The 26,427-nt window shown below is 35.3% G+C and overlaps 3 protein-coding genes across 9 annotated transcripts in view; 1 reads left to right on the top strand and 2 right to left on the bottom strand.

Moving 5' to 3' along the window:
* Window positions 1-9,095, bottom strand: part of RNLS (renalase, FAD dependent amine oxidase) — a 258,769-nt gene extending 249,674 nt beyond the window's left edge. For both annotated transcript variants that reach the window (XM_039871791.1, XM_039871792.1), the window contains exons 1-3: window positions 8,952-9,095; window positions 8,012-8,117; window positions 7,274-7,416 (exon numbers count right to left, since the gene is read on the bottom strand). In XM_039871791.1, the coding sequence (XP_039727725.1) occupies window positions 7,274-7,416; window positions 8,012-8,117; window positions 8,952-9,069 (367 nt within the window). In that variant the 5' untranslated portion in view covers window positions 9,070-9,095. The remainder of the gene's footprint in view (window positions 1-7,273; window positions 7,417-8,011; window positions 8,118-8,951) is intronic.
* Window positions 9,096-9,224: 129 nt separating this feature from the next.
* The window catches only part of LIPJ (lipase family member J), a 28,864-nt gene continuing 11,661 nt past the window's right edge, over window positions 9,225-26,427 (top strand). For 3 of the 6 annotated variants that reach the window (XM_039871787.1, XM_039871786.1, XM_039871784.1), the window contains exons 1-8: window positions 9,225-9,444; window positions 9,718-9,776; window positions 17,774-17,885; window positions 18,559-18,679; window positions 23,476-23,674; window positions 24,166-24,275; window positions 25,782-25,918; window positions 26,280-26,426. In XM_039871787.1, coding sequence (XP_039727721.1) covers window positions 17,781-17,885; window positions 18,559-18,679; window positions 23,476-23,674; window positions 24,166-24,275; window positions 25,782-25,918; window positions 26,280-26,426 — 819 coding nt within the window. In that variant the 5' untranslated portion in view covers window positions 9,225-9,444; window positions 9,718-9,776; window positions 17,774-17,780. The remainder of the gene's footprint in view (window positions 9,445-9,717; window positions 9,777-17,773; window positions 17,886-18,558; window positions 18,680-23,475; window positions 23,675-24,165; window positions 24,276-25,781; window positions 25,919-26,279; window position 26,427) is intronic. The other 3 variants (XM_039871790.1, XM_039871789.1, XM_039871785.1) reach the window with 2 other exon arrangements.
* LOC120608948 (pre-mRNA-splicing factor SPF27-like) lies at window positions 11,601-16,516 on the bottom strand. Its single transcript, XM_039870910.1, is given in 2 exon segments — window positions 11,601-12,264; window positions 16,113-16,516. Coding segments are annotated over 2 exon segments (1,065 nt in total). The 3' UTR covers window positions 11,601-11,603.

The raw sequence follows: 26,427 nt of genomic DNA, 5'->3' as shown, positions 1-26,427 counted from the left end.
CTGATTCAGAAATGTTTGGGCACGATTTAAAGCTACATCCGAGTTTGAAGCTCGTTATCACTGCAGAACAAGTACATATTTTAGTAAAAGTGTTAACAGTTCTCTCTAGTAATAGCAAGAAAGAGCAATATTCCCTATTAAAGGAATTAATATTCTCTATTAAACCTAAAAAAGTTCTCTAAGAGAAATCCAAGGACTAATTACCTTTATTAAGAAGAATCAGAATTAACAGAAATACAATCTAGACTATCTCATCACATTTTCCTTCTTTGAATTTATTATAAAAGTATTATTATTATAAAAGTAGTTATTTAATAGTTAATATTAAATAACTTGAGTAGTTATTTAATATTTTCTTCCTTTTTAATCTGTAAGCCTCACGAGCCAGGAATTACAGATTAAATGCATAACATATAACATATATACTATAGTACTATGTATAACATATAACATATATACTATAGTACTCCACATCTGCCAGGTATTTAATCAATATTTGTTTAAGAGAACAAATTATGAAACTAAAAGATAAGAAAACAAATCATTAAGACTCCTTGGTACAGGATATGAGGTATCACTCACCTCATATTCCAATTTTCAGAAAACTCAGATTTAGAAACAAATCCACTTTTACTTAGCCTCAGAAATAGAAAAGAAAAAAATGAAAAAGGAACAAGAGAAAAAAAGCACATTGAAAGTTAGATACAGAGAACATTTTGATGGTTGCCAGATAGGAGAGGGGTTGAGGAGATGGCTGAAAAGGGGGAAGGAATTAAAATGTACAAATTACCAGTTATAAAAACAGTCATAGGAATACAAAGCATAGCATATGGAATATAGTCAATAATATTGTAATAATTATGTATGGTGTCAGATGTTTACTAGACTTATCAGGGTGATCACTTTGTAAGTTGCATAAATGTGTAATCACTATGTTGTACACCTGATACTAATATAACATTGTATGTCAACTGTATTTGAAAATTTTTAAATTCTTTTTTTTTAAAAAAAGCACACTAAAAAATTCAGTTCATCATTATCTGGGACACACGTGTTCCCAGCCAAGACATATCTAGCTTAAGTCCAAACTCGGCAAACAACGAAGCTTCATTTCTGCAGCTGCTCCAACTCAATGGGATCCTTCTCATCTATGATGTCCTTCAACCATCACTGCCTTTATCTCTCATTCTGACAATGATCCAAAATATCTGCATGCTTTAAGTATGTCTTATCTATTCAAAAATATTCCAAGCTCCTCCATGTCAGGTCTCCAGGTCTCATGTACCTTTACATCTTTCACTGTCCTTTGAATAATGCTACAACATAATAAGTACTCAAATTTTTTTAATCAAATGCAAATATGTTCGAAGGAACATGGTGCTAACTAGACCCTGGGGCAATCTCTCATTGAGGCAATTAGCATCACTCTGTTCAAAGATTAGAGAAGGAGCTTAAAAAAACAGTGCTTCAAGTTGCCTGAGGATTTCTCTAAGGCTCCTGCTTAGGGAAGGTGCAAATAAATAGAACTTTCAACTCACAACTATCCTCTTCTTTACTCCAACCACAGCAGCTCCACTTCACTCTGTTCTATCTATCTAGGGTGCTGCATCCCCAACTTACTTGCCACACTTGCCTCACTCTGTGTCTGGCCTGGACCTCAACTAAGTAAATTGATTTTGTTTTATCCAATTATGTTTTTACATAATAATCCCTTTGAAAGGAGCATACTTTGTTATCAGTGCTGGTAACTACATTTGTGTTTAAGGGAACTGAAATTCACTGTCCTAAAAATTTTCCATACCCAGCCAAACATCCTGGCCTCAGTGGCCCCAAAGTGTTCTGCAAGGCGTATGTCAGGGGTTCTCTAAGTGTGGATCCCAGACCAGCAGCACCAGCAGCAGCTGTAAACTTGTTAGAAATGCACATCCTCAGGCCCCAACTCGGATCTACTGAATCAGAATCTCTGGGGGTTTAGGCCCAGTGGTCTGTCTAAAACAAGCCCTACCCAAGCTTGCTATGATGCACACTAAAGTGTGAGAACCACTGGAGTAGATGACAGACCCAAATCTAACACAACTGGCAAAATCACCCCAAAGGTAATATCTTCCAAGAGTCAGGGGCGATAGTATGGTTGCTCTTACTAACCAGGAAGTTTTCCTTTCCTACAACTATGAGTGAAGTTTCTGGAATAAGTGGCATTTCCTTGTGAAAGTAATAACTTTCAAAAGGACCACATGTTCAAATCTGTAGGCTCTGAAAACTATCATTTTAAAACAGAGCACTACATAAAATTTCTCAACACTTATTTCTGAGCTTAGTAAATCTGACCACGTCCCTCTTGTGTAATATTCTTCAATGATTTCCCACTGCACATAAGATAAAGAATAAAATCTTTACCATTGCTTACAAAACTCCTTCTGATCTGGCTCCTGCCTTAGTCTTGAACTTCATCTCTTACCACTTTCTCACTCATTCAATACCCTCCAGTCACAATGACTTTTTAGTTTCTCGAACACCAACTTCCTACATTAGAAGAGTTACAATTTCATGAGTCCAGTGCATGGAATTCTCATCACTCAGCTTTTGGCTTAATTCATTCTTGCTTCCCTTTCAGGTACCTGTAAAAACATAAGTTCCTCAGTGACATGTTCCCTGACATACTCTCCCCTCACTCTACTGAAACTCAGGTTAGGCCCTCTTATTACAGGCTCCTTCATAACATTCTCACTCCTTATCATTTATTATGTACGTTTTGTATGTGTGTGTAATTAGTTTAATGTCTTTCCTCCCCACTATACTCTACATTAACAAAGGCAGGGACCATATCCCTTATTTACCACTGTTTCCTCAGCATGTAACATTTAATAAGAATTTTTAAAATCTGCAATAGCTATAAACATATCAGAACACTAAGAAGGTTTAAACATTTTACAAAGGCAAATGTGTTTTTGTTATATATTTATTCAATTATATCCCCTGCCCTCCTCTAAATAGGTTTAGGGAGCAGTAGTTCAGAACTGATGAGATGGAAACTGAAGAGATATGAACAATATCTAACTAAATGCATTGCTTAAAGTAAATAGAACACTGCAAAATCGAGGCTCCCAGGCTATCCTCTAGCTTATCCCTGAAGGACACTGTTATGGATAAGATCATAATCACCCACCTGGGAGAAATTCTGATACAAAACCTCCGAGGCTTACTTCCACTACCTATATCAATTTTAGAAAGAAAATAAACACAAAAGTAAAAAGGGAGAGAATGATAAAAGTAAATATATTACCAGAACTAGCCAATGGCATCTGCAAAGTAAACCATCTTTTGTAATAAATCAACTCTGTCAATTTTGACCAGTTATATTACACATGTTGACTTTACAGATCAATAGCCAATGTCCCTCTTAAAGTAGATGGTCTCATAAAAACAAATAAATGTGGCAATATTTCTCCTATTGGTAGGCCAAACTAAACAAAAGTTTATCGTCCTGTCCTGAAAGCTAAATTCATCCTTTTATGAATAATTTAATAATATGGGCCTATTATTAAATTAGGCTCATCACTCTCCAAATGTCATAAGCAGGGGCCATCAGGTAACTGATCTCTTTGTTTGCATAAAGAAATAAAATGGCATTACTCCTTTATAACTCCTTCCCCCCGGGGCAAGGATTAAAGATGAAAGAGTGGAACTAGGGGAAGGGCACGATGAGGTTGTTCTCTTGAGCCATATGTCCTCTGGCATGTAGCACCAGAGTTGGAGTAGAGCAATCGCTTGTACTATAGGAAAAAAGTCAGGAAGGACAAAGAAGTCCCTACAAAATAAATGTTAAATCAGAGGGTATGAGCACTTCTCATTGCCCTCCATAGGACAGTTAACAGGAAAAGACAACAGGATAAGCTCAAAGGGAGTTCTGCTTCTGTTGCTTACTAGCCGAGCTACCCTAGGCAAAGTACTTAGCCTCCTTGAGTTTCATTTTCCCATTAATAAATGGGCATAATGATAACTACTTTGAATGGTTGTTGTGAGAATTAGAAATGATGGATGTAAAATGCCTAGCATAGTGTCAGATAAATAGTTAGCACTTAATAAATGATAGAGTAGCTTTTGTTATTTTGAATTTCTCTCACCCCTACAACAACAAAGAAAATAAAACAATAGAAAATAACATTTCATTCACTCAAAGAGAATATTGTATCAATGGGGAAGGCAAGCAGTTGGTAAAATCGATGTCAATAAATACAGTTTTCTCCATAATAAGCTTAATGTGAACATATCAGACAATAAATAAGAACAGAATATAAGGTCAAGAGTCACATGACTATTTCCCCTGCTCTTTACTACTTGTTCTAGAGAATTGGTCTAGTTAAACATTGGCTTTAGAGATTTGAACCTATTTTCAAGCATGTCTGATTAGACATATCCCACACAGATAATTTTCCTGGAAGTCTGGTCCCGATCTAAATGACTACTGGTGGGTTTATGAGATTGTGGGACTGTAAACTCAACTGATTCCAAAATGTAAAGTATTTTTGGAATGAATTGACAATTTGGGTTCTTATGCACTGGGGATATACAAAGGTCATCTTCATTCAAGTAGATTGTTTTTTAGACTAGTATTTAGCAAATGATTACTATGTACTTGGACAATCTTGCTTGGATTGACAATGAGAGCACTTTATCCTTTATTCCTCATAACAACACTTTGTAATAGTTACTGTTACTACTTTCATTTTTCCAACCAAAGAACCAAGGTATGGATTTTAAAACTCTCCTAACATGGCATAGTGAAGAAGGGACGGTAGAACGTTAATTTGAATCCAGGTGTTCTGATTTCAGGGACTTTCTCAACTTACTTTGTGAAAACACTAATAGAATTGAAAACTTTAGAGAAGCTTAAAGGATATTTAAGGATATAACTGTAAAATTAAAAATGGTATAAAGAGGGTCTACAAATCCTATAATAAAATATCTGGATAGGGGAGGAAAAGACTCTTGAAGCATTAGAAAGATAATATTTTTTTTTAAAAAGTTTACATACACTCAAATTATGTAGACCTTGAACTCAATTATATAAAAATCCATTTCTTTAAAAAGCAGAAATAATGTCACAAATTGGGCTTACTATTGATTTATATTTTATAATGATATTTTCCTGCTATTCTTCTGTATTTTCCAAATTTTCTATTAGTAGTATGTAATTCTTTTTTTAGGTTACTTTTTGAAATAAAAAATATTTTACATAGTGATAAAAAAATCTACAAAATTCACTGTCTCAAGAAGCTGTAAAATTGGAAATATAAATAGGTTTTTACTAAGGATTGGTTAAATTAGAACAGATAATCATCTAATAAATATATTTATTAGAAATACCTATCACTATACCTACCTACTATGTATAAGGTACTGTTATATTCTGTGTAAGCTACAAATAATTAAATGTGACCTCTTTTCCCAAGAGCTTCTGCAAAAAATTTGGAAGATAAAAACATATATTTCCCCAAACACATAACAAAATAAAGATGTATTCTGTATGTATTCAAGGACTGTCCCTCTGCCAAAATATTAGCTATGTGGGGACAGGGACTTTGGTTTGTGTACTGTTAATGCCTGAAACAGTGTCTGGCAAATAGTAAATACTCAATAAATGTTTATTGAATAAATAAATGTACGCATGCATAGATGGATAGATACATAATACAGTTAGTAAGTACTTAAGAATGTAAATAAGTATGCATATTTTACTTGGGTCAAGTGAAAACCATGATGGAAATGATATTTTAAAAAGTTATATGGTGACAACATATGAAGCTGATGGTGAATTTCTATAAAACGTCCAATGTTCTCACCATCTGTGGTAGTTAATCTTATGGGTCATAGAATGCCCAGATACTGGGTCAAATATTATTCTGGGTCTGTCTGTGAGGGTATTTTAGATGAGATTAACATTTCAATTGGTAGACTGAGTAAAGCAGTCACTAATGTAAGACAGGCTCATCCAATTAGTCCAAGGCCTGAATAAAAAAAAAAGGGGTGGGGGCTGACTCTCCCACAAGTAAAGAATTCTTCTTGCCAATAGGCTTTGAACGGGGACTTTGGTTTTTTTCTCTGCCTTCGGACTTGAATTGAAACATCAGCTCTTCCTGGATCTCCAGCCTACTAGCCTTCAGATTGGAACTATACCATCAGCTATCTGCTTCTGAGGCCTTTGGACTGGAACTAAACCATTGACTCTCTTGGGTCTCCAGCTTGCCAACTCACCCTGCAAGATATATAAAATCTCGATCTTATTGGTTCTGTTTCTCTGGAAAATCTTAACTAATATACCATCATAGCCTAAATCTTAGATAGATAAATGGTCTAATCAGCAATGGTATTTACTATGTTCTCACATTGTATATTCAATCTCATTGACCTCTCCTATGCCCAGTATCAGGGATTCTTGGGGTTCTCAATAAGTAATATTTAATGAACACCAAAACAGTAATTATTCTAAAAACAGCTTATGGAACAAAACAAATTCTCAGCCTATACCTTTCCTAAATGATCTTGATACTGGCACTTAATTATGATTCATCAATAATCCTACTTCTGCTTTAAAATATCATTTATCATCTATTTTTTTAAAAGTCCATTTCAAAACACTCGTAAAATATATAAAGAACAAATGAAAATCCTAAGAGAAAATAGACTAAAGTTATGAATAAGACATTCACAGGGAAAAAAATGCAGAGCTGATTAATAAAACAAATATGCATAAACTCACTAATAATTAAGTAAATACAAATTAAAACATAAAGAGATACCATTTTTCATCCTATCATATTGGCAAAAGTTAAAAAGTTTCATAATACCAAGATAGGTGGAAAGAGATATTCTCATTCACTATTGATAATGAGATATTCTTTAAGAAGAATAGGTAGCATGATCTAGTTAAATTAAAACACACATACCATTTAACACATTATTGTACTATTAGGAATTGGTCCTAGAGATATGCCTACAAAAGTATGCCAGCGTTAGACATGCAGCAATATTGGTATCAGCAAGAAAACAATCCTTCAACCCCCGCCCCCACAAACAACTTAATATTTACCAGAAAGTTAATAGTTAAATAGCTAAATGATGATATACATATCATGTAATACTGCACAAGCATTGAAAAGAACAAAACATAAACAGGCCCAAAATATGATGGTACAATATGATGGTGTATTAGTCAGGATTTTCCAGAGAAACAAAACCAGAAGGATATATATTTTTATGTATCTATTCCCACCTGATTCTTTCAAATAATGCTTGATAATTGAAGAAATTCCTTGAGGTGCCACGAAGTTACAGTCTCCTTCCTTCATTACCATTCCTTCAATAGGAGAGGTCAGAGGCTTCAAGATGCCATGAACTAACAGTTCATCATAAAAACTGAAATAAATCAATATATACAACATAAATATATACTGTAATTATCTCTAAAATACTATATATTCTAAGAATTCTTAGAAATTGTAATACTAAATAATAACTAGAAATTATCATATGATCAACTCATATGTTTTGTGTTAATAAAACATAATTCAGGTGAAGAACAGAAATGTTTTGAAAACTCATACATCTTTTGCTGACATTAGCCAAAGGTCTATTTTCTTGTATATTTCAAAATTAAAGTCAGTGAAGATAAGCAGAAGGCTATTCAGTACATCAATCTTAAATTAGTTAAGATCGACTTCCATCATAGCTCTTTTGTCCTCTCCCTCAACACCAACATAGTAATTTATATTTACTGAGTCCTTATTGTGTTCCCTATATCTCATTTAATCTTCACAACATTATGAGGCATGTATTAAAGTGTTCCTCCTTTACCCAGGTTAACCATTTACTAGTACTATCAACAATGATAATATAATAATTTCACTATATTACAACAGGCAAAGTTTAACCCTGTTAAAAATGGATGATTTATATCGTTTTACATCACACAAGCAGTAAGACTGATTCCACCCCCATTCAACTAACTCACCTTTGGTGTTTTTTGGCATAATGAGGAGTGCGGGTGATGTACTGGGCACCCAAGTCGACTGTGCTCTGTGGATTATGAGGACTGTTGGCTGTGGTCATTCTTCCCCCTTGAATTGATTCACAGGAAAATACCTTAGCGTATTAGAATGAACATTTGCAATTTATGTTATTCACCCCATGTCACCCCAAATGGATTACTTTACAGCTGTATTAGAAAACATTTTTAAATTGAAGGCTTTGTCATCTAACATTGTCAGGAAGTAGTTAAAAGACAATTTGGTCACTAATTTAAAAAAAAATTTTAAAGGACACATGAATAATGCAGCAGTGTTCAGCACTTTGCATGGTGCATTATTTTCACTACTTTGAAAAAAGGAATGAAGGGATAAAATAATGAATAAAATGTCATAATGAACCAATCAACGAATGCTTTCACTTTCAGCCAGGATTCATGAGAATAACCGTCCTCTGTAAACTACATTTTCGTAAAGTCTTGGTCAATGGGCACTCTGGGATCCTAATCTGGAGAAACGGGCAAAGGCATGGACAGGCCAAGATAAAAATACTCTTAGACAGGCCAAGATAAAAATACTCTTATTAGAGGCAGCGGCAGGCCCAAGCTTTGCAAATTCTGGTCAGGATTCCTCCCAAGCCGCTTGGGCCTGGCTTCCAAGTGTGCCAGGTAGTCCTGCTCCGCCGCCACCGCAGCGGGAGTCACCACCTCCAACTTCGCCCCTACTCCGGCCTTTGCCGGGCGGCGGAAATCTCCGGTCACGTGACGAAGCGCGCAGTGCGCAGGCCCGGCCGCGCGGGGAGCCGAGCTGCGTGGTTTTCTTCGCAGGGTTTCTCCGGTGGGGTCGCCCTCACCTGAGAAGCCGGGGAAGGGGCCAGCCTTTCCCCACTCCTACCCACCCCTGCGATTTGGCTATTAGACAACCTACCTGAGTCCCCAGCCTTGTCCCACACAACGAGGTGCAAAGGTCGGGCCGTCTCCTTCTTCAGGAGCGCTGCGCACAAGCTCCCTGTCAGCCCGGCGCCTACGATCAGCACCCGCGCCATGGCCCGGTGTTTCCGCGGCCACGCTGGCGGGCCTGCAGTATGTGAGGGGGCCGCAGAGGCCAAGCTAGCGCTCTCCCGGCTCCACGCTCCAGGCCGTCACCCGTCCCCTGGGCAGTCCCGCCGGCTGGCCTGCAGGGGGCAGGAGAGAGGCGACCGGAGCCGAGAGGCCGGTCAGCCCTGAAGAGAGCCGCAAACCTCCGCTTTCCCCCTCGGGTTGAGTGTTGAGAACCGACTTGTAAAACTGCCTGGCGCCATCAGATAAACTGCAAATTCCGGCCTGCTCCTCGCCTAGAAAAGCCTGGAAATCAAATAGCTTAGAGTGCGAGAACCCTCCTCGCCACGGGGCTTCTGACCACAGTGGAGACCCAGCCCAAGGTGACTAAAGGGATAACTGTCTCTATCTTGTGGGACCCTTGCTCTCTTAATATCCTAAATTTGAAAGTGGGGAGGGGAGGGACTATACAAGCGACACCAGAGGAAGCTTTCTTATAGTGCCTTAATGGCCATTATTCACATAATACAAAAAGATTGTGGAATCAAGGAGATATTTTTCTTAAACTAGCCCTTGGGCTTTGTGTATGTTTATGTATCTTCTTGAACCTCGGTTTCTCCATTTGTGAAATAAGAACGATAATGTCTACATTCCAGATTTGTGAGGATTAAAAATATTTGATTCACTAGAAAACTTAAGACCAGTCAACTCTTCAGTAAGTATTGTTTTATGTCAGACACATTCCAAATGCTCTAAGGGCTATAAAGATGAACAAGACAAGGATTCAGGCCATTACACTTTTTTTTACCCCTAATATTACCCTAGAAATTCTCAATGAAACAACAAAAAGCAATGAGAAATGTGAACTATTAAAAAATAAAGAATTAAGTTACAAGAACATAGATAAAATTTTACCTGGAAAACCAGAGAAACTGAATATCTATAAGAACTAGTAAAGTTGACAATGGTATAATGAAAACATTTACAACTTACAAGTTTTACTTTATGTCCGCATCATAAAGAAATTACTGTACATCAAATTGGTAATGGGCTAATATTACATATATCTAATAAGATAAAAACTAGAATATATGGGGTGAACATATATAGTCGAAGACATTTATAAACAAAAAAGATAGAACCGAACAGGAAAACATTGAATACATAGTAATTTACATGTAACTTGTATGTTACAAAGTACACAAGACAAAATAAAAAATAGTGAATAAATTTTTTGGAACACCCTAATTATACGAAATCTTAAAGACATAATTAAATGACAAAATCCAAAAGGAAAATGTTCATAATTGGATAGAATTCTTGAATAGAAATGTAAAATACAATAAACATAGAAGAATGTTCAAAGTTTCTATATTTAAATACAAATTAAAGTGAGATACCATTTTTCATTTGTTAGGAATTGTTTTCTTAAGTGTTACATGTCTACCTTTGGCAAGAATGTAGCAAAACCCTTTAATGTATTACTGGTGGAAGCCTAAAGGACAAGTTTACTGGGGAACAGTTTGATAGTATATCAAAAGCCTTAAAACTATGCCCTTTAAATGAGACATTCCAAGTCTACAGATTTATTTTGGGAAAATAATGTACAGATATACATTAAGATTTATGTTAGAATGTGTTTACCTCTGTTATTAAAACATTAAAGTATACAATCAGAGGTTTGGGATATGTGAAGCTACTAAAAAATGTTTTTGACTATGTAAAGATATATAGGAAACTACTCATTCTATAATCCTGGAAAACAGCTACAAAACCAGTAAAATCCCAGATTTTTGTAAACACACACACACAAAAATATATATGCAGTATTAGAGAAGTATGAGAGGAAGAAAATGTACTTTATATTTTTGTATTAATTTCAAATATTTTATAAAGACCGTATATTTATAACCATATATTTGTTAGTTATAAATAAGATAAAGCTGATATGTTACAGAGAATAAAAATAATAAGTCCCTGTCTTATAGTAGTTCATAGTCTAAAAGATTTCTCTAAAATTAAAAAGCTTAAATAATTGATTCTCAACCACATTCTAAAATCTCAAAATTGTCTAACTGGAAAGTCTATTTTAACTGCCCTCTGCCACCATTATTTTCCATATGTGAAGGTAGATACTAAGTTTAAGTGAGTTTGCCTAAAATTATACCCTATCTCAATGATGAGGCCAGGACAGGTCCTCATGGTCTTTTGTGTGTATTCTCCTGCTCTTTTCCATCATTTCTCCTGCTTCCTCATTTATATTTATAGTCATCATCTTCCACAGTCAGGCCTGAAACTTCATAATCATCTTCAAAGTTTCTCTTTTGTCATCCTTGATACCTATCTAAAGATACCTATTCTTTTTTTTTTAACACCAAGTTGAAATTTTTCATTTTGCTAATGTACAAACAATATAATAGTTCACTTTCTGTGATTTCTAAACACTTAACCACTGAAAAGTTTTGTAAGATGCCATGTCCTTCACAGTTCAGATGCCAGAGCCCAACTTGCCTTCCTTTCTACCCACCAAATTAATTTCTTTTCAGAAGTCTTGTTGGATGTTTTCTTTGTTGGCCTCTCCATGTTGCTGCTTAATTTGAAAGATTTCATTTTCTAATTGCACAATAATCCTTTCGATCTTGTAATTCTTACTGACCAGGAATACGCAAGTTAACTCCATTTCTCTCAATTTAGATCCAGCTGTGAGTTGCATGTTCTTTCGCTTCCAGTTTAAACCTCGAATATGTTTCCTTAACTTCTGGAGCTCTTTCTGTGCATGTTCAATCATATGAACTAGATTTTCAGTATAGACTTTCCAGGCATTGCATCCATGCTGCGCCATTAGATCAGGATTCTTGATTCGAACCACTTGATGCTCTAACTGGGCTATAGAATTGTTTACACATTCTTGCCATGCAATAATGTCATTTTTCTGACCAGAGGAAGGGGCTGGAAGCTCATACTGCTTCATACTGAGCAATTTAATTGGCCAAGCAGCCAGTCTTTCAAATCCATTTTTTATTATATCGGTTTCAAAAGCAGAATAATCCGGGGCTGTCAGGTACTTCAGGTAGTTCTTAGTAGGCTGGTATCTGCGAGTTTCCTCTTCCACCAGCGCCGCAGCCGCTTCTCTCACACCAGGCGCTTCCTAACCTCGGTCAAAATATAGTAGTGCATCCATCACAACTTCTCTGGCCACAAACCTGTACCCACCATTCTTAGGTTCACCTGAATTTCCTATTCTTTTTTAACCTCTTTTCCTTTGTCTCTTAAACCCAATTCCATGTAACTGTATACCAGGAAAATCCAACTGTGGTCCACTTCTACCAGCAATGTACTAAAGTGCCTGTTTTACTGCATTCATGTCAGTTGTGGACATTTGGCATTTTGAAAAGTAATCACCAACAGAGTAATTCATTACTTAAGTTCAAGCAATCATAAGGTCTTAACTGAATTATTACAATAGTTTTCTAACTGGTCTATCTACTCCTAGTCTATTTCCTGCATCAAGCTTCTAGATCAGTCACTACCATCCTCAAAAAGCTTTCAGTAGCTCTCAGTTTCATACATAATCAAGTTCAAATACTTCGAATAAAAGTATTCAGTAATAATTTCTCCAGCCTATGTTTATATCTTATCTTGATAACCTTCATACATCATGTGTTACAGCTAAATCGAATTGTTTTATGTTCTCTGAACACATCTTCAGATTTACCACTTATCTGTAGAAGTGAGAAACTTTGCTTATATTGTTCTTGAGTACAAAACATACTTTCTTGACTCGTGTTTCCAGGAGTTGTGAATTTGCATCAATTCTTCACTCTCTTCTTTTTTTCTTTTATGATCAACAATATGTTCTTGAAAAATTATCCAGAATTTGGGATTGTTATGACCATTGAATAGAAGTAACCATGGTGACTTGTGATTTCTCAGTCTTTAGAGAGTGGTATAGATACCCACCCTACCCTCCATCCCCAGTATTCAGATGGGTTATATTAGTTCAGAGCTATTGGTAACTATGGGTTTGTGGGTCCATGGTTGGCTACTGGCAGTAGTATATCTTTCTGGGAGAGCTAGGAATAGTTAGATGACCTACAGGAAGTAAGATTACAAATTATCTGGGACAGATGTACTTACATTGCTCTTCCCAGTCATTTGACCTTTTCTCTTCTATTTCTGATCTTTGCAATGCTGGCTTCTTCTGATCATTCAATTCCAGCTTAAAAGTCACCTAAAATAGGCCTTCTCTAACCACTTAAACTAAAACAGCCACCCAGTGACTTTCTATTCCATTAACCTGTTTTATTTTCTTCATAACAATCACTTTTAGACGTTATCTTGCTTTTTCCCCATTTATTTTTTTATTGTTTATTATCTTTCTCATACTAGAATTTAAATACCAAGAGGGCAGAAACATTGTCATATTCAATACAGTATCCCTAACAACTAGAATCAAAGTTAGAATTCTTGAAGACTGAGAGTTCACTTTTTGCCTAGAAAGTATACAAGCCTTTCAAAGATAATAAAGTAAGGTAAGCTGAGTGATAATTCATTTAGATGATTTCAATATTGAATACCCTTTCTCAGAGAGTGCTTTTTTATGGCATAAGATGACTGTGATAATATAAACTATGCCAGTCATCTACAACTCTGTCTGTCCCCACTTAACTATGTTATTGATAAGTTGGGTAATTATTGATAGCATATCTAACAATTTTTAAGTGGGACGAAATGAAGATAAATAGCCCATGGGGCTATTTCAAAATCAGGATTTAAAAATATTTCAATAGGCAGTCACTGAAATTTAACCAAAAGAAAATTGCACAAGGATATTCAAAGTCTTACTCTTGTGTCTAGAAAATAATTTTACAGATTCGAGGAAAGAAAGCTTACAATTTTAATTTACCCTAAGCTCATTATGAGTTAACAGTATAATAGAGCTGCCAAGACAAAAAGTATGAACCTAAGCTATGATAAATGAAATACAGTGTGTAGAACAATAGAAGTGATAGTCCCACATTATTTAGATTGGCCACATCACATCTAGAACACTATGTTTAGTGCTGGATCCCAGATTTTAAGAGAATAATTCAGAAACATACCATTCCAAAAAAGTGACCAGAATGGTAAGCAGGCTTGAAATTATCTTATTTTAGCAGGTAAAGTGGATAGAGATTTCTATCCTAGAGACTATCATTTCCTTATTGTATATTCTTGGCTTCTTTGTTGTAAATTAATTCACAATATAGGCATGGATCTATTGATGAGCTCTCTATTCTGTTCCATTGACATATTTGTCTGTTTTTATGCCAATACCATACTGTTTAGATTACTATAGCTTTGTAATACAGTTTGAAAACTGTAAGTGTGATACCTCTAGCTTTGTTCTTTCTCAAGATTTACCCACAACCATTAAAATATTAGAAAATTCTGAATTTAACTATATGTTTACCTTACTAGTCAGTTTTATAGTTTCATATGTTTTCCTGTTACTTATTACCATCCTTTCATTTCAGTTTGAAGAAATCCCTTTAACATTTCTCATAAGTCCCATCTAGTGGCGATAAATTCCTTCAACTTTTGTTTCTCTTGAAAACTTTATCTGCCCTTCAATTCTGAAGGACAACATAGCTGGGTAGAATATTCTTGGTTTGCAGTTTTTTTGTTTTTTTGTTTTTCCTTTCAGCACTTTGACTATATCATGCCACTCTTCTGGCCTGTAAAGATTCTACTGAAAAATCTGCTGACAGTTTTATAGGGGTTCCCTTTATATAACAAGTTGTTTTCTTCTCTTTACTGCTTTAAGATTCTCTTCATATGTTTAACTTGTGACAATTTAGTTATAATGTGTCTTGGCGTGGATCTCTTTGGATTCATATTTTGGAGTACTTTCTTGGCTTCCTGAATTTCAATGTCTGTTTCTTTCCCTAAATTAGGACTAAGTGTTCAGTCATTTTTTTTTTTTCGAACAAGCACTCTGCCCCTTTCACTCTTCTCTTTCTAGAACCTCTATAATATGTGTATTGATGTCCCAGAAAGTTTTAAGCTATCTTCAGTCTTTTTTATTCTTTTTTCTTTTTGCTCCTCTGATTGGATAAGTTTCACTGCCCTGTCTGTGAGGTCTTCTGCTTGATCTAGCCTGCTGTTAAATCCCTGTATTGAATTTTTCAATTCAGTTATTCTGTTCTCCAGCTCTGTCATTTCTATTTGGTACTTTTTAAGATGTTCTTTCTATGTTGAAATTCTCACTTTGTTCACATATTATTTTCCTGATCTAGGGGAACATCTTTATGACAATTTTTTTTGAACTATCTATCAACATATTCCTGCATTTATTCATTTTCCTTGACACTCTCTGTGAGTTAGGTAAAGCAGCCACCTCTCCTAGTCTTAGCATTTTCTCATGTATGAGATGAACATCATCAGCGGTGCTTACTTCTGGCTGTCTGACCTTTGCGATTACCCAAGCCATCTTTTTTTGTTCTTAGTGACTGCTAGTAGTTGAGGCTATACCAAGATCCATCAGTATCCCAAAGGGGAAGATTGCAGTTAGTACCCAGAAGCAAGTTGCACCATCAGGCAGCAACTGGGAAAGTATGTAGGAAGGCTCATTTAGTGAAAAACTGGTTGGTGGCCATTTTTGCTTGCTCCCTCTGTACTAGGCCTGTGTGTGTGTGGCGGGGGTGGGAGGGGGGATAGGTGCACCTGAGCACACTAAGAATTTATTTATTTGCACAGTCCTGTGGGACTCCTGAATGTAAGCTCCATTTGCTATCAGAGCTAGGAAATTCTGGGATCCTGTCCTTCAAGAGGTAGCTACAAAAACTGAGGTGTCATATATATGTGCAATATTTTTCCATGAAGATACTGGAACTTTGGAGTGGGCTATAGGGAAAAGTCAATGGAGGTGTCCATAAGCTTCCTTGGTCTCTGGGGAGAATGGCAGTCAGCCATTAGATGTGTACTAAATTAAAAGCCTCAGGCAACAGCTTTTAAGTATGCAAATAGATACAGACTGAGAAATGGGCATTTCTGCCTGCTCTCTCTGTACTGAGCTCTGGATGGTAGCTGGTTAAGAACTGTTTCTTTGTCCTCTATATTCCTGTGGGATTCCCCACAGGAGTAGAAACCCCAAGCAATTTTGGAACGTGTCTCTTGGGTGGCAGTCACAAAAGCTAGGGTGAAGACATGTGTATAAGCATCTTTGAAGGAGATACTGGCCACTTGGGGTGGGCAGGAGGTAGAGGATGCAGGGCATATCTGTTGGCTTTCCTGATCTCTGGAAAGAATCTGAGTCAGACCATAGAGGCTTGCTAAATTAGAAGCTTGACCCTCAGGCAGTTTTTGAAGTATGCAAATGGACCTTTTAGGAGAAGACTGAGAGATGGGAGTATTTTGCTTACTTCCTCTGCACTGAGCCCTGGAGCGATAGATGCAGTGAGTGCCCTTGCCCATTAATAACTGTTTGTTTGCTTTAGTCTGTGGCTGTTGAATATTGGCTTTCAGACATAGATGTTTTGGAGGCCCGTTGCTAGGGTGAATGACTTAAAAGTTGGGTCCCTAGATGTGATGTTCAAATCCTTTGCCCCTTAGGAAAAAGCTGAGGGTTTAGGGACCCCCTCCCAACTATATGATGTTGTGTCAGGTAAGATTTATGGCAAGAATGTGTTTTAGAGTTTTTTTTACCTGTGTTGATCTGGGCATTTTCTCATTCATCAGATGTGTAGAAGTCTCTTAGCTAGTTTCTGGATTTCTGTCAGAGGGAATTGCTCTATGTATTCAATTCAGTGTGTTCGCAGGAAGAGAGCCATTCAGGAGCCTCCTCTGTTGCCGTCTTTAAAAATTGCTTGAGTTATTCTATCATTTACATGTAACTCAAGATTTCACAAAATTAACATTACCAAAAGTCCTTCTATTCCTATCTACTTAGGTGAACAAGGTATCTTAGCAGTTATAAATTTTTCCTAAGCATTGTTTCAACCATATTCAACTCATTTAGAAATGATATGCTGTCCTAATCACTCAGTCAAAAATATTCTCTAATTTTTTTAGTATATTTTCTCAAGACCTGTGGGTTATTCATAAATTCATAAATGCATTATTTGCACTTTAAATATTTGAACCTTTTCTACATTTTTTTTTTTACATATTGTTATTCACTTTCAATTTCTGTTGTGGCCTGAGAACATACTTTGTAATATTTTAATATTTTTTGAAATTTATTAGTACTGTTTCATGGCTAAGATGATCTTTCTTAAATAGTCTCTGTGCACTTGAAAAAAAATGAGTATTTTGCACTTATCATGTTGTATTTTATAAAAGTTAATTCAATCAAGGTTTATTCTAGTCTTACTCAGATTTTCTATAGCTATACTAATACATCAATAATTCAGATCTCAATTAACTTGCAATATATGATAAATCTCTCAGAATTGGACAAAACAATACTATAACAGAGACTTCAGAGAGAAAATTTATGCTATAAAATAAAGTAGTTGGAAAAGCATGGATTTTTGAATAAAAGAAGCCTGAATCTGAATCTACACTGTTAATTATATATCGTTTGTCTTCAGACAAGTTATTTAATTTTTCAGAGCCTCAGTTTTCTCATCTGAAAATTGTAATATTCCCTACCTTACAGAATTATTTAAATAGCCAAATAGTATTACTTGCTGCAATTTTAATAGTATTAACATCTCTTTTTATATGTAGATCCCAAATGTGGTACCTTTTCAAAGTGATATCTTTCATCCTAACTCTTGGAACTACTCATGGTGCCTTTCGATATAAAAGATCTGTGAACCCTGAAGCAAATATGAATATTGTAAGTTTCTAGGAAATAAATGCTAAGCTGCTGAAATAAGTCAATGCTACTATTCAGTTTTGGGGGTTTTTATTTAGTAGATCTACAGTCAAATTTATATCTCTATATTCATATATTTTGATATGAGTCAACTAATATTCCTCATCTACTGTTCTATAGTGCATTTTTCCCCTTTAGCTTTATTCTGTCTTTGTGATGAAAATATTTATAAATATATCCACACCTCCAGGGAGGACTTATCAATTTTCTTCCATATACATACCTACATAAGATTTCAGATATAAACTTAGCTATATGCATAAACATGCAAATATTTATGGATAAGCATATATTTTAAAATTATTTATGGATGAGTAAGTAAAAGTATAAGTGATTAGTAATTAGAAAAAATAATGGGTTAGTTCTTGAGATATATCTTGGGGGCAGGGGTTTTATTGATTTTTTAAAATTTGTCCATAAATTCCTAGTGTATAAGACAGATGCTTAGTAGGTATTTATAAATATTTATTACTGAATGAGTCAGTAAATTAATGGAAATAAAAAATAGATAAGCCTGAGGTTGAGAGAGAATGTGAAAGTGAAAGTTCATTGTTATAGTAATAAATTAGCTTAATTAGATTATATTAATTGACTAACAATCTTATTCTGAAACCTTTGCTTTTTCTTTGTCTAGAGACAAATTATTTCCTACTGGGGCTACCCAGATGAAGAGTATAATGTTGTAACTGAAGATGGCTATATCCTTGGCCTTTATAGAATTCCTTATGGGAAGACAAAAATTTATAACAATTCAGGTAATATTTAAGATAAATTTCTGACTATCTGAGGCCTGAAGTTCTTAACTTCTCCATTTCTTTTCAATGAGTTTAGGACAAGAAAAGGATTTGAAGATTTAGTGAACAGTTAATTTCTCGTATATCTCTCTACATTCTTCAAGAAGAGAGTCTGATTCTCTCCTGGCTTCCTAGTCACAGAGTGGTTTTAAAGTATGGTGGAACACAAGTTGTTCCACCAGATGTTCCCCCCAGATTTTCCTTGTGGATCACTTTACTTATACATGTTGATTCTCTAGAAGTTGCTGAATGATGGGTTAGAAATACTTGAAACACATGCACACACAAGAAATACTCGAAACAATAACATTATTCTGTAATTTTGAAGAATGGCTGGTAATTTTTTTCCCCTTATCTTTATGGCTCTCTCTTCTAATAACAGCAAAGACTTCAGGTTGATATCAGCCTGATGACTCTTTTTTCCAGTAATAGGTACATTACTAGAAGAGTGAGGTGCAAAAAAAATGCACTAGAAATTGTCACTGGGTTATAATCCTATATCTGCCACTTACTAGCAGAATGTGTTGTGGATTAATTTTGTTTATTCATCTAACTGCTCAAATAAAAGCCAGTTTTTTTTCTTTTCTCTTTAGATTTTCTCCCTGAAAATAATTTTTCTCATATTATAGGACACCCTCTCAAGTTCTCGTTTTGAATATTAAAGTACATTTCAGACAAGACATTAATTTGAAACAACCGCAATCAATGTAATTTTGAATCTTTATAAAGGACGGCTACTAGACAGAAAATGTTAACATAGATTTAACATAATTATAGTAATCATTCCAGAAGGTATGGCATAATTTTGCAAATACTATAATAAAAGATATAAAGATAATTTAAAAATACAGTGCCTTAGAGTTCTCTAGAAGCAGGGCCTAAAGCAGAAATTCAGTGTTATTTATTGATGGAATACTGTCAGGAGAAAGTAACGTGGAAATCAGTTTAAGTCAGGGGAAGGAACTAAGGAAGGAAGTCACTCAGCTAAGTTTAGCTACAATATGATCTCAGATGAGCTTATGGATTCATGAGCTTATGGAAGTGGTCCCCCCTTGAAGTTTGATAACTAGCTTTTTGCATTCCCATATCAGTTAGTCATCTCTGAAGGCTACCCATAGAAAGAGATGTAATCTCCTGGGTAAGGCAATTCCCATTTGCCTGGGGGGCAATTTTACAAAGAAAGAGGCAACAGTGAATCTTTCTAAAGCAATACTTATAACAGCTGGAAGAATGGTTTACCTGCTTGTTAAAGGAAATATAGGTGGGGAACTTAAATAGTGTACCCCTTGCACTACTCAGATCCACTTGTTTCTCACATTAAGTTTATTTCATCCAGGTATAGCTTTTCCAGAATTATAATTGGTCAGAATTTCTGGGGAAATTTACAAGAGAAAGGTTAGTGGGGCAAATTACTACATTTGCTATTGCAGTTGATCCTAATGTCATAACTTGTACTGGTAAAGGCCCACCTCTACCCACTGTAGATCTCGGGCCGCCCCCACCGCCCCACCCCCAACTATCTTTCCTGATGTGGTAAGCCAGGCCCTCATCTCTACAGGTTACTCTGTCCGTAACAGGTCGTAGTTGCTGTACTTGTACATTTGCAGTTAAAATGGATCACCTGAATACCAAATATATTTTTCTTGTCCTCATTATGTATGAGCAGCCCTATCTCCTCATGATGTTTAGGGCCAACTACTCCTGCCAGTATAGTAATTCCTTTCTCTGCCTCCCAGTGTTCTAACATGAGGGGCCCAAAGTGACCAGGCAACAGTCATAGCTTTAAGTTTATTATATAATGTTTACTGTGTTTCCTGGTAGAAACATTTTCTTTCTGAGAACCAGGACCTCTAGATCTATAGAACTTAACATTGTGAGGACAGAAAGTACATATTCTTGAGTAAGTTACTGGGAGTAATAGTGATCCTTAATCCCACCTTTTTTTTCCTCCTTCAAACTCATGATTGTTCTAATTAGAGAAATCAGCAATATATTATGGCCATTTGTTTAAGATATATAATGAATTCTAAAGGATACTACCCATACCTCCAGGATGTTATCTCTCCGTTAACATCTCCCCAGACAGCATCTGTCTGACATCTATTGGTTGGGTTACCCTAGTACTTGGTTGGTTAGTTAGTTTACATTGTGTAGTTGCCCTTCCTTTTCCCCTCACCTCCACCCACACACAGGTTGAGTATTGTTCTGGAAGGCTGAAGGGGGAAAGATTAGTTTCTTGCCCCTGCTGTATAACTGCTGTTTCTTCTCACAGCTCTGTACTACAATAAACACTTTTGTAAGACTTTTTCTCATCTTTTTTGTGAGTTTCATATAGGGTTCATAGGAAAGAGCTTACAGGAAAGTATGGACTTTCCCAATTTCTACTGAACCTAGAGGCTTCATCTCCACCTGGCCTTCACTACTACTTTAATTATTCTACCTAATCTGTCCTGACTGTGTCTCCCACACAAGGGAGGACTTATGTCTGCTTTCTCCCTGAAAGCACCTGTCTCTCCTCAGATCCGGGGCCCGATTTTTGCTCTGTGACATAAGCTCTCTTATGAATTTCTTTTTTAAGTCATAAATTTGAACCTAGTTTATTATAAAAGTGAGAGTAATATTTTTTCCATTTTATACTACATCTTAAAATGGAAGCAGAATTTCTCTACTTCTGAGCTTTTAGATTCTGCTGGTGTCCTCATCAGTGTATTTATTTTCAACTCGGTAAATGGAATATCCTCCAAGCCCTTCGAAAGCACATTAATCAGTTGATGAGTGTTCTGGTCTTATTTAATATATTTAGCATACTTACCTCTAAGCCTTTTTATCCTTTCACAATCTGCTGTTGCAATTCTGGAATTTTCTAAGCTTTCAAGAAATCGAAGCAGAGTGTCAGGACTGACCTCAGGAACCGTTGCCCGTGTGTTAAATCCTGTGTTATGAAAGTGCGCTTCCATTTGAACAAATTCTCCCTTATTCAGACCTATATCCAGGACATATATGTCCCCTGTCGTCTAACACCTAGGCATCCTCTCCCAGTTCCAGCTGTTACATACATATTAGCCAGATTTTGTAGCTCCTTTAGTGTGTAGTCTCTCCTCTCTCAGGCCCAACACTTCTTCAGTCAAACTACACTGGAACTCAACGGTACTTAACTGAATGAGTATCCAGGAAGGGATTGGGGTGGATCTTGAGGAGAAGAAGCCTTGTTATAAGTCAGGGTGCATTATTCTCTAACAAAGAGGAGTGTGTCACTTCTGCAATGCCAGTGAGTTCAGGGACATAGGGGACTCAAGTTTCTGAAGTTCTACCCAGATACTGCTATCTTAAGTCTCAGGGTCCTACTTCCCTACCCAGATACTCCTATCTCAAGTCTCAGGGTCCTACTTCCATATCAAGGCCCTGAATATGGCATGGATTCTTCTCAGTGCTAAGAATTGAAGCTTCCTGAAGTTCTACTACTGTTACAATTAGGTCTGGACCATGATTTTCACATCAGTTTGCCCTCTGGCTATAGAAGATGAGGGTGTTTAGATGCTGCCAAGGAGATCTTATGACTTTCACACTTTGCTTCAAATTGTTGATCAATTGCCCTGAACCTATAATTTTCTCTCTGTGAAACATTGTTGACACTCAGCAACAGCTACCCAATTTCTCAGACCTCATAATGATATTTCCTCTGTACCTCTTAACTGTAAGACATACTGTATAAGCCAGTCATCCCTTTCCTATATTGTCATAGGAAATATGAATATTTTAGCCAATGGAGTGCTGCAATATGCAAGTTTTTTTCAATAATCCACCTAGACTCAATGCCAGCCAACCAGCAAGTCATCCAAGTCCATAATTCCATCCATAAGTGTTTGCTTCCTTAATCACTTTTGGTAGTAACTGTTAGAAGTGGAGCCTGTGGAAGGGAGTTGAGTGCACATTATTTATTGATGAAATCTCAGGAGAAAGGTAATAGGGAAAGCAAAAGAGAAAAGAAGGAATTAAGTAGATGTGTGGTATGACGAGGAGTTTAACTTTAGCCTGGTCTCTTGGGGATATATAGAACATGGAGTACAACAGAGTCGGTCCAACTTTGAAGCAAAGGAGTCAGTATTTTGTACCTTCGTATCAGTTGGTCAAAGTGTAGACTGTCTTCTTCCTCCCCCAATGTGGGAGTGCCCATTTAGCCAATAATGCCAAAAGTGCTTCTCCTGAGAAGGAACAGCTGTATAGCTGTGTACAGTTAGCAGTTAACACAGCTTAGTGGGATCTATGCAGGGAACCAACAGCATTACTTTAGTAGATGATAATGATGTGGATTATGGGTAAATGACAACTTGGGGCTTAAAACCAAGTTACTAGTGAACACAGTGATTCAATGATGACACCTATATTGATTATATGATTATAAAATTGTTTTATGAAATGAAAAGTAGGAAAATCATATAAATATATTTTATGTAATATTATTTAAAATACATGTAAGTGCCCAAATTACTATTAGATAGTTGAATATTCTGTATCATTAAAGTTTATTTATTTAAGTGGAACATGACTTAATTGCCTACTTGGTCATTTGAAAGAAATTATTAGTGAACTATGTTAAATAGATCTGATATACCATAGAGTTAAATATTAACTTACCCTATTTATATAATTTTTTTAAATCTTCAAATTATTATATATCAAAAGATTGAATTTCAGATGAGATATTCATGTAGATACTACAAAATTTAAAACAAAAAATTTTCTGCATTTTTTTCTAGCTCAGAGGCTTGTCGTATACTTGCAACATGGTTTGCTTACATCTGCCAGCAGCTGGATTTCCAATCTTCCTAACAACAGCCTGGGCTTCATTCTGGCAGATGCTGGTTATGATGTATGGATGGGGAACAGTAGAGGGACTACATGGTCCAGGAAACACATGTACCTAAAAACAAATTCCAAAGAATTTTGGGCTTTCAGGTATAAATAAAATTAAGTAATGTTTCATTTTATTTTATAAATGTATTGAACATTTTTCTTCTTTTTGAATAAAAGAAAGTAAAATATATAAGCCTCTTCTCTAAACTTGGCTTTCAGTAGACCATCAAAATTAATGTAAATTTTAGCTTGAAAATTAAAGAGTGCTCATTTGATTTTGAGCTTGTTCCTCATTTTTCAGCAGTAACCTTTATTGACTAACTACTCTTTTACTCTGTAACCTATATATTTAGCCTACCTTACTGTATTTAGTACATACAAACATCTTCTTTATTAGACTGCCTCGTAACTAGTTTATTCTCTTGACTTTGTGTTCTCTATTCACTAGAAGCCTCTATTCACTAGATACAGTATACCATGCAAATTCTTGATAATACCCAAAAAGAGTTGAAAATTGCTTTTATTTATCATCTTCAAATGCGAATGTAACATCAGTAGAAAGTGCATTTTCCTTTTTCTTTTCTTTTTTGTAGTTTTGATGAGATGGCTAAATATGACCTTCCAGCCTCCATTGATTTCATTGTGAAACAAACAGGACAAGAGGAAATATTTTATGTAGGCCATTCACAGGGTACTACTATTGGTATGGCAAAAAAGATTGTTGCTAATATTCCTTAATTACATTTTTTTAAATTTGTAGATATACTTATTAAGGCTGTAGATAAGCTTATAAATCTATAAGTAAAATGAAAAAGAATTGTGAGGCAATCATCGCATAGCAGTTTCCTGGAAGCTTACATCCTGCTTTAATTCCACATAGTCTTCTGTTGTCACAAAGAACTGATGTTAAAAAACAAGATTGTGGTTTTGTGTGTTTCTAATTGGGTAAAAGTTGGATATCTATCTTAAGATCAAGTGAGATTATAACTATCACTTGTTTTATAAATAGAAATTTCAAAATTATTTTCCTTTTTAAAACTATAACCTAGGGCTGTATGAGTGAGAGACTTGAAAAGGTTATTTATGATTTTGCATTTAGGACAAATTAAACTTAAGAAATGCACAAAGACAAGAAAAGCCTTTATATAGTTAAAGACAACTAGAAAAGAACTTTCATGTCTTTACAACACTAATGTTTCTACCTAATGCATAATAACTTAACTTTCAGAAAAAATTTCCTAAGACCTAACATAATTCTCTTGCATGGTATTATAAACCTATTTATGTATACTCTTTCTACTTTGGAATTAGAAAAGGCTATTTTATAATAGAAGCCAATATTAAATGAGTCTCTTCTAAGATGAAGAATATCCCTTTCTTATAGGGATAATCTACTTCCTACTACAAAAAGTGTATTGAATAACAACCTAATCCTGTTTTTCATAGATCTTTTCTCTGACATTTATTAACTATGTGGATGTCTTTTCTCTGACATTTATTAACCATGTGGGTGACATTTATTAACCATGTGGGTCCAAATTTTCATCAGCCATCCAATTATCTGGAACCAAGAATCCCAGGAAATTTTTTAAATAAGAAAAAAATGGGTTCTAGAGCTTATTGACTCATAATGTGGTATATAATTCTTTTATTTGACTTCTTAGAACTCGGGGGGGGGGTAAAAAACAATAAAAACAGAGATGTGCACAAGTACATAGCTTGATATCAAAAAGGGAAAAACTACTTTTTGTCGTATTGATGACTTTATCAATAAAATGTAAACTAATGTTTAGTATCCTCTGTACAAGAAGGCAAGGACATTTTAAAATATATTAAAGCAATTTGACATTTATTGACTCTCTCACCTAAAGTGTAAGATTAATCTATCTAAAAAATTTACTTACCTCATTTTCACCATTGCCAATTATACAAATATTCAGTATTGCTTCTGATTTTTAAACTATGGTGTTACAAGACTGACTGACTTATTGCTAACTTATCATCATTTATGGTCTATACACTAGTTTTTAATCCTAATAAGCATTATGTTGTGATCAATATGCATGTCTCATCCTGGATTATCAATAAATGTTTGGTAAGTGATTTTAAAAAAATGAATGAGTAAATTAATTATTCAGAACCTTATTCAACATGGTGTCATTTCTCACATGCTTGAAATTTCTTAATAGTTAATTTATATTATTTTCAGCTTTTATAACATTTTCCACAATACCAAAGATAGCTGAAAGAATCAAAGTATTTTTTGCCTTAGCACCAGTTTTTTCCATTAAATACTTAAGAAGCCCTTTAATTAAAATGGCATACAAGTGGAAGTCAGTGATCAAGGTATGTTCTTTCTTTCCTTTATGTAACTGATAACCCAAAATAACAATGATTCTATATTTTCAAAATAAAATGTCTTGACTATGCTTGCACAGCCAAATGTATGAATTGAATTTTTTTGTTTTATTTACACTAGATTCTTGCCTTTTTTCCTACCAAAGTATAGGATATAACTTATGGTAACTTTGAACATCTCACTGTGAAAGAAAATCCAGCAATCAAATCATCTCTTAAATTCTGCTTCCAAGTTTTGTCCTCAATTTGAATGTTTAAACTACTGTGAGATATGGCATTTGGTTGTGAATTATTTCTTAATGAATTGTTTTGGTCTTCCAAATATGAATAACATAAATTTATTTTGCAGTTTTTTTCTGGCAACAAAGCCTTCTTACCTAATACTGCATTTAAAAGACTTATTGGTTCAAAGCTGTGTCCACTAAAAATTTTTCGTAAGACTTGCCGTGATTTCTTGTTTATGCTATATGGATATGACCCGAAGAACTTAAATATGG

Source organism: Pteropus medius, unplaced genomic scaffold (genome assembly GCF_902729225.1).
Source record: "Pteropus medius unplaced genomic scaffold, Ma_sr-lr_union100, whole genome shotgun sequence".
In the NCBI taxonomy this organism is placed as follows: domain Eukaryota; kingdom Metazoa; phylum Chordata; class Mammalia; order Chiroptera; family Pteropodidae; genus Pteropus; species Pteropus medius.
The sequence above is the reverse complement of the archived record's forward strand: the minus strand, read 5'-3'. Positions and strand labels throughout refer to the sequence as shown.